The 8815-nt window shown below is 36.9% G+C and overlaps 1 protein-coding gene across 2 annotated transcripts; it reads left to right on the forward strand.

The window, feature by feature from the left end:
- Positions 1–6921: 6921 nt before the first annotated feature.
- On the forward strand, positions 6922–8538 carry LOC101550870 (protein BEX1-like). Of its 2 annotated transcripts, none has more exons than XM_004614451.3 (3): positions 6922–7101; positions 7513–7601; positions 7921–8538. In XM_004614451.3, the coding sequence occupies exons 1-3, from the start codon at positions 6935–6937 to the stop codon at positions 8295–8297; spliced, it is 633 nt and encodes a 210-aa protein (XP_004614508.3). In that variant the 5' UTR covers positions 6922–6934; the 3' UTR covers positions 8298–8538. The 2 variants fall into 2 exon arrangements, with proteins under 2 accessions (XP_004614508.3, XP_054977881.1); XM_055121906.1 differs by having other exon boundaries at positions 7023–7101; positions 7523–7601.
- Positions 8539–8815: the final 277 nt, after the last annotated feature.

Consider the following 8815-nt stretch of genomic DNA (forward strand, 5'->3'; position numbering starts at 1 on the left):
TGTAATTCCATACAAAATTTACAACTATTTTCTGTTTCCCTTTTAAATACATTGATATTTTGATACAGATTCTAATGAATCTGTGGATTGCTTTAAACATGTGAGAAATACTAATAACAATTTTTCTTAGAGCCAGAATTGTCGCTCAGTGGTTGAACACATGTCTTGCAAGCATGAGGTCCTAGGTATGATCCACACTAGCACAGTAAAACAAAAATCATTTTCTTTTCCAAATTTATGGGCATGAAGGTCTTTTCTGGGGAGACAAAAGGAGAATTAGAGTCACACCTGTTTTAGTTGGTGGTACGAGGGATCTAACTAAGGTCATTTGTATGCAAGACAAGTGCCTTAACATTTGGACAGCCAAATGTTACAGCCCCCAGCATAGAAATATTTCCATATTTTAACATGTGCAACTTAGACTGGTAGTGCCTTATTATTTTGATCTTTCACCTCTTCTGTTTTCCTCCCATGTATTTTTGTTTGTTTGTTTTGGGGCCACACCTGAAGATGCTCAGGGGTTACTCCTAGCTCTGCACTCTGGAATCACTCCTGGAGGTGCTTGGGAACCATAAGGGATGTCGGGAATCAAACCCACTTATGCTGTATATATGACAAGTGCCTTACCTGTTGTATTATCTCTTCAGCTTCATGCACAATTTACTTTAAGTGTAACTGTAAATATTATGTTTTCTTATATATCCTTTACCCAATTCACTATTTGTATATAAAAATGCAAAGTGTACGTGCATTGATTTTGCATCTTGCCATCTTACTAAATTATATCCAGTAAAGTATATCCAGTATCTTTTTAATAACATCCTTTTGGGTTTTTATGTTTAGTTTTCACCATTAAGTATGATGTCAGCTGTGACTTTTTCATTTATGGCCTTTATAAGTTGAGGTTTGTTCCTTCTGTTTGTTGAATATTTTGTCAAAAATCTTATCAAAAGTTTTTTCATCACTGACTAATTTGATTATACAAGTTATATCTTTCTTTTGGTTTGTGTGATATATTGCCTAAATTAATTTTGTATGTTGCACCATCCTCGAATCCCTGGGTAAATTCCTTTGGGGCATGATGAATGATTTCTCTTGTTAAATTGTTTTATCCTCAATTTTAAATTGTTAAATTTTAAATTGTTTTATCCTCAATTTTATTGAGGATAATTGTATGTATGTTAATCAGACTTATCACTGTATATTTTTTCTTTTTTGTGCCATCCATTTATGGCTTGGGAGTTTTAGTGAAGTTGGACTCATAATATGTGGTTTTGTATGTTGTTCTTTCACTCTTTTATAGATTTTGAGCAGGATGGGTAAAAATTCTTTTGAAGTTTTTATAGTATTTGCTGGTAAAGCCACCTGGTCCTGCCTTTTTCTCTTTTGGATAGCTTTCACTGCTGTTTTGATTTCTTAACTTATTTTTTAATTTGTTAGAACTTTCAATTTCTCCCAGTTTCAGTGTTGAAAACTGCGTCATTAAAAAATGTGTCCATTATTTCTAAGTTTCCAATTTACATTCATAAATTCATAGTAGTCTCATAATCCTTTGCATTTTTAATGTATCCTCTGTAATTTTGCCTCTTCAATGATAATTCTGATTCATGTTATCAGGTGCTCTATTTATTTTTATAAGTATAAATAGGGTGTATAAATTTCATCATTCTTTCAAAGAAAAGGCTGTGGTTTTTTTGCATTATCTTGTTTGGTTTTTATTTCAATATTTTCACTCTACTTTTCATTATTCTATTCCTCTAACTGACATTTCTTTCTGTTTCTCCTTTAATAACTTTAAATATAAATTTAGAGTATTTGATACTTTTAGTTTTTATTGACATGTTTGCATTGTGATGAACTTCTTTCTAAACATTATTTTTCTTCATCCCTTAACATTTGATAACTTTTCTCTTTGTTTACGTTCATTGGATAATTTGGATTTTATCTCAGATATTTTATATATTATGATTTTCTGGGAAAATTGAATTTTAGTTTGTTTTTTAAATAGTATATGACAAATTTTCATTTCTCAAAACATTTTTGACCACTTACTTGAAAGAGAGTAAGTTTAATATAAATATAAAATAGTAAACAAATAATATTCATTGAATGCTAATTAATCTAAGTTAAAAGTAAAATAACTCACCAAATTTTGGTCAAAAGAACACATTCAACATAATAAATGATGTGTATTATAAATACAAAGCTATTATAATTCTGAAATATGAAGGATGGAAACCTTTTTATTTAAAATCAGGAAAAATACAAGCTCACCACTATCACTACTTTCATATATTTTAACAAATTTAAACATACAAAGACACAAAATAAAGTGGAATTCAGATAATAACAATGATTGTCAGTTTCCTTATTTCATGGAATGAATTCTTTACTAGAACTAGTAAAGGTCTCCATGATATAGGTCTTTTCTTATATATTTACAATAAATAAAATGTGTACACAGTTAATTTAATAAGTACACTAAAAATAAAAAAATAAAATAAGCAAAGTTATCATGATTTGAAGACTACATAAAATATAGGCAGATAAAATTTTAAACCATTTAAGAACTATTTAAGAACTATTATTAGGGAACAGAGAGATAGTACAGCTGGTAAGGTGCTTGCCTCACATGTGGCTGACCAGGCTACATGCCTGGCACCACCTATGCTTGCCTGAACATTGCCAGGAGTGATCCCTGAGCAAAGAGACAAGAATAATCCCTGAGTACAATTAGGTGTAACCCAATCCCCCCAAACAGAAAAAAGCTATTATTAATAATTAAAGCATATAAAAGTGGCTGAATCAACATACAAAATGTTGCATTCCTATATGCATATAATGAATGAAAAGAAGAAATTGAGAGAGGAATCATATTTAATATTTACATTTATAGTAATTAAATCCTTGGAAATGAATTTAGCAAATGAAATGAAAGTCCTATATGATGAAACATATAAAAAAGTTGAAAGATACTTGACACTGTGGCATGAAAAGACATTTTGTGCATATGGATGGGAAAAAATATTGTAGTCAAAATGTCCATTTTATCTGAAATAATATGTAAGTTTTATTTATATATATATAACCCCAACAAAACTTTCAATGATACTTTTAAGGAAATAGAATAAAAATACTGAGTTTTGTATGGACTCATAAAGGAACTTGAATAAGTACTGCATTCCTAAGTAGAGAAAAATAACGGTGGCATTATGTTCCCTGACTTCAAACTAAACTAAAAGGTGATAGTAATTTAGTTTCTGTAGTATCAGAATAAAATATACTCAAGGATGAATGCAACATAATTAAAAGGTAAGCAATCAGTTTACACATTTATCAATAAATATTAAAAGAATCTAAGATATCATCTATAATGATGAAAGCGAACATGTCATCAGAAAATGTTACTGGGAAAACTGTAGAGCCAAAGGCAAAAAAGCTAAAATGCTCGTTAACTCCAGTAATGCAAAAATGAAGCTAAATGCTCACTAGCCTCATGAAAAATAAATTCAGAAAGGATTAAGCCGCCAGTCTCAGGGTGATGATGGCTATGGGCACTGTGTGGATTAATCTTGGTAAAGTGCATAAGAAACAACAAAGGGGAAACATTCCATGACAATAAATAAGAGATATTTAAGGAAATTAATATCCAACAGCAAGAAAAGTTAAAACTAAACAATTGGGAGTAAAAGAAATTCAAATGATTTTATACAACAAAAATATAAACAGAACAAAAGGACAGCATACTAAAAAAATATTTAACATCATATCTCTGATAAGAGGTCAATGTCTGCACTGTAGCACTGTTGTCCTTTTGTTCATCGATTTGCTCAAGCGTGCACCAGTAAGGTCTTCATTGTGAGACTTGTTACTGTTTTGTTTTTTTAGAAATTTTATTGAATCACCATGAGATAGTCACAAGCTTTCATGTTTGGGTTACAGTCACACAATGATCAAACACCCATCCCTCCACCAGTACACATTCCCCACCACCAAAATCCCTAGTATAACCCCCCCTTTACCACCCTCCCCCTGCCTCCATGGCAGACAATATTCCCCACACTACTTTTGGACATTATGGCTTGCAACACAGACACTGAGAGGTCATCATGTTTGCTCCATTATCTAATTTGGATAATTAGATATCTCCCATCCCAACTGATTTCTCCAGCCATCATTTTCTTAGTGATCCCTTCTCTACTCCATCTGCCTTCTCCCCTCTGCTCATGAAGCAATTTTCAGCTATGGGGAAATCTCCCTGGCCCTTGTATCTACTGTCCTTGGGTGTCAGTCTCATGTGATGTTATTCTATACTCCACAAATGAGTACAATTCTTCTGTGTCTGTCCCTCTCTTTCTGACTCATTTCACTTAACATGATACTCTCCATGTCTATCCATTTATAAGCAAATTTCATGACTTCATCTCTCCTAACAGCTGCATAGTACTCCATTGTGTAGATGTACCAAAGTTTCTTTAACCAGTCATCTGTTCTAGGGCACTTGGGTTGTTTCCAGATTTTGGTTATTGTAAACAGTGCTGCAATGAAAATATAGGTACAGATGTCATTTCTACTGTGCTCTTTTGCATCCTTGGGATATATTCTCAAAAGGGGTATTGTGGGGTCATATGGAAGCTCAATTTCTAGTTTTTGAAGACTGTCCATATTGTTTTCCAGAAAGGCCGGACCAGTCAGCATTCCCACTTTGTTGTTACTGTTTTTGGCATATTGAATACATCAGGGATAGTTTGCCAGGCTCTACAGTGTGGTCAGGATACTCTCAGTAGCTTGCCAGGCTATCCGAGAGGGACAGAGTAATCGAACCCATGTCAGTAGTGTGCAAGGCAAATTCCCTACCTGCTGTGCTATAGCTCAGTTATATAAATAACTCATAAAATTTTAAAAAGTTCAACCCCATCAAATGGGCAGAATTCTTGGAACAAACTTGAAGATATTATACATTATAAGAGGGAAAATAAAGTCAGAAGGTAAAAGAGAAATATTTGATCATTGTACTTAGGTGTGCAATATAAAAAGGTAAAATTCATGAAAAGACAAAACCAAAAAAGGGCAAATCTGAGGACATTGATAATAAAATTAATATTTCCTAATAATAAATGTGTGGGAGGAGAGAGACTTAAGCTAAACAGTATGCTAAAACGTTTTTTAAATATGCTGAACATTTTTATCTGACAAACGCAAATCAAAACCACCTTGAGAATGTTTTTGGTACAGAGGTGCATAACTGTTTTTTGTTTGTTTGGGGTCCACACCCTGTCATGCTCAGGGATTGCTTCTGGCTCTGTTCTCAGGGACCATTCCGGATAGTTTCTTGGCAACGTTCAGGAAACCATATGGAGTGCCAGTGGTTGAATCTGAGTCAGCCATGTGCAAAGTAAATTCTTTACCTGCCCACTATCTTTCTGGACCCAAAGATGCATAACTTTATACCTGAAGGGTATAAACACTAATATAGTTAGACAAATTAATTTGGGAGGTAGACAGATAATATAAAAATAAGGCACTTGTCTTCCATATAACTGACTCAAGTTCCAATCCCCAGTACCACATATGGTCTCCTAGAATACTCTGGAGTCCTGAATGCAGAACCAGGAATGCATTGTAAATGCTCATGTTGAACACCACAAGCTGTGAGAAAATAGTAATTAAGATTTAAAATTATTTAATTAAATTTTATTAACAAAGCACCTTTACATGTGAAAAATAGGTTAGTATAAAAATTTAGATAGTAACAAATGTTGGTGAAAATATGGAGAAATCTAAACCCTCATCTTCATGCAGTGCCAGTAGTATAAAGTGATTACTTTGAAAACATGCAATCCTTGAAATGATTAATTATTCTATTGTCATAGACCTTGGAAACATTGTGCAAAGTAAAGGAAAATATTCCAAATGAACCCATATTATAATATTTCATTGATATGAAATGTCCATGATAGAGAAATATATAGAATTTATAGTTTATACGTCTACAGATGTACAGAATATTCGTGGTTGCCTTTATAGAGAGAGTAATGTGGAGTGATAGCTAAATTGTACTGTTTTAGTTTATTTTTGACATGGTAAATACCGTGACATTGACTGTGGTGATTGCTGCACATATCTGGGGCTATAGAAAACCCACTTTAAAGGGGCAAATCTTAGGTATTTGGTAATTTCATGAGACTATCTAAAGAAATAGGTACTCATAGAGTAATATGAAGAATGATGAAAAATCAAAAACAAAAAAGGAAGCAAGTCTAGGTAAGTGACTAGACAGAGTGAGACAACACACACCCACACACCCATATATATTTCCTAAAAGTTATTTTAAAACATTTTTTGAGAGAAGATTAATTTCTTTTGAGAATTATCTAAGAAGTATAAACATTGGCATGACACAAATAGACCACAAACTCTCTCATACGTACAGATACTCTTGTTTAATATTTGAGGCACCTCACAGACATTGCTCATTTGAGAATGCATGTTCTAAAGCTATTCAGTGTGGCACCCAGAAAACTAATTTCTTATTAGGTAGAAGGTAATATAATCAATGAGGATTTTTGCTTCCCTAGCTTGAAGCATGTCTTTTAAAAAGTAACTGTTCTCATTTTTACTTTGAAAGATTGGGCTATTTTTACTGAAACAAAAAGACTTTATTAGGAAGCAGATACACCTCCAAGAACAGAAAAAAACCATAAAGGCGAGAATCAAAGCATAGGTCTTAGAGGAGGGAGAGAAAACGGAGAGAGGTTAATGCTGACCCACCCCTTTGACCAGAGAAGAGCAACCCCCAGCTTCAGGGTGGTGATGGCTGGGGTTGGCAGTGTAGAGCGGACCCTGCGCCCAGACCAGAGGAGGGGAGTCCCTGCGTGAGCGGCTGGGGGAGGTGGATTCTGCCTGACTGGCCCCCGGGGGCGGGGGTTGTGGGATGAGGAGGAGGGGTAGCAAGCCGGTGACGCGGGGCCTTCACGTGACCGCGTGCTGCAGAGCTGACGCAGCCTTCGTTTCAGCACTCACTGCCTTCTGGGTACCAGCTCCCCACTCCCCGCTCCTCCGCGCGGCGCGCTGGCTCTGGCCCCTGGGAAAGCGGAGAAGGTAAGGTTTCTGGTGTGGAAGCACCAGCGCACGGGCGGCAGGCAGCGGCCTGCGGACATGAGTCCAAGGCCTGCTGACCTCAGTGCGGTCCTCACGGCAAGCTTTCTCCACCTGGGAAGAAATTGTAGATCCCTGCGGTGGGAGTGCCAGGGTGTCAGGGTGCCAGAGACAGCAGCAGAGCAACTCAGTGAGATGATAAATCAGCCCTCCCCCGGCCCCATTCCTACAGATAAGTAGTACCTAGGTGTGGGTAGTGCTAGGGTAGCTTACGGTGAAGGGGAGGGACAGAAGGTTCTGGGCTTTGGCGTGGAGGAGGGTCTGGGACAGTAAAAAGCCCCGGAAGAGTTTTGGCATCCCTGGGTCTGGTGCCTTGTGCTTGAGTGTTGCAATCTCTCTCCCCCTCAACTCCAGTTCTTTGCAGATCTTCCTTTCTGAGGGTTGCTGCTGCGTGTCTGACAGTGACAATCAAGGGGAAGAAGAGCCAGCAAGAATAGACCCAGGCAGGTGCTGGGAAACGTGATGGAGGGGGGGTTGGGGGGAGAGCCCAGTCTGTACTCCCTTCCCAGTTTCCCATTCACAGTCCTCTATTTTGGTGCCTGCCAAAATCTGAGATAGATCTGTAGGGGGACTGGTGGGTTGGGGTATGGAGGGAGGGGTAGTGAGAGGGAGTGGGGAAGGATCTTAAGGTGGGGGGGGAATTACATTATTTTTAAAGGCTTTTTATATCCAGGGTTCCTAAAGATCAAATGGTTGGGTTTCTGTCCTCGGGGCTGATCTGTCCAGCAGAAATTTAATTCCCTCTCACCTTTTGTCTCCAAGGAATAATGGAGTCCAAAAACGAACAAGTGGCAAAAACCGTCAACATGGAAAATAGCAACCAGGAAAATAAGAAGGATCCAAAGGAGCGAGATGCTAATAAAGGAGAACCTTTGGAAGTTGGTGAATATCATGTGCCCAGAGGAATTCGTAGGCAGCTCCGTGTTAGGCAGCCCCTCCTGCAGGATAGAAGGGACATGATTATGAGGCTTGGAGGGCCACAGGGAAGGATGAGAGAAGACAATATGGAAAGAATTGGGAATGAAATGAGAGAGATTATGCAAAAACTGAGGGAAAGGCAACTGACTCATAGTTTGCGGGCAGTTAGCACTGACCCTCCTCACCATGACCACCACGATGAATTTTGCCTTATGCCTTGAATCCTAATGTTTTCTCTAAAGTTGATAGGGATGTATCTGATTTCTAAACTTACATGTTTGTGATGCACTTTTATTGTAAACCTTTTGATGTCACTCATTTCTGGTGGGTCCTTTATTGCCAGTTTCTAGTTGAATCTTGTTTTTGACCCCATCGGTAAGATTTTACTAGCAGGGAAACTTTACCTATTGCATGGGAAAACCCTCACTATATATTGTGAAATTAATAAAGCAGTTTAAGAAAGCAATTTGTATTCTTTTTAATTCAAAATGTATATGTGTCTGCTAACTAAATAAATGCTTTAAATATATTTCAAGCAAGGGTAGGGGGTTTGCGAGGATGGAGGGAAACTGGAGACACTGGTGCTGGTAAATTACACTGGTGGAGGGATGAGTGTTGGAACATTGTATGACTTTTAAATCCAATCATGAACAGCTTTGTGATGCTCTATCTCACTGTGATTCCATTAAAAAATAAAAATAAAAGAATAATATAGGTAATCATTTCTCAGAGATGGGTG

Source organism: Sorex araneus, chromosome X (genome assembly GCF_027595985.1).
Source record: "Sorex araneus isolate mSorAra2 chromosome X, mSorAra2.pri, whole genome shotgun sequence".
In the NCBI taxonomy this organism is placed as follows: Eukaryota; Metazoa; Chordata; class Mammalia; order Eulipotyphla; family Soricidae; genus Sorex; species Sorex araneus.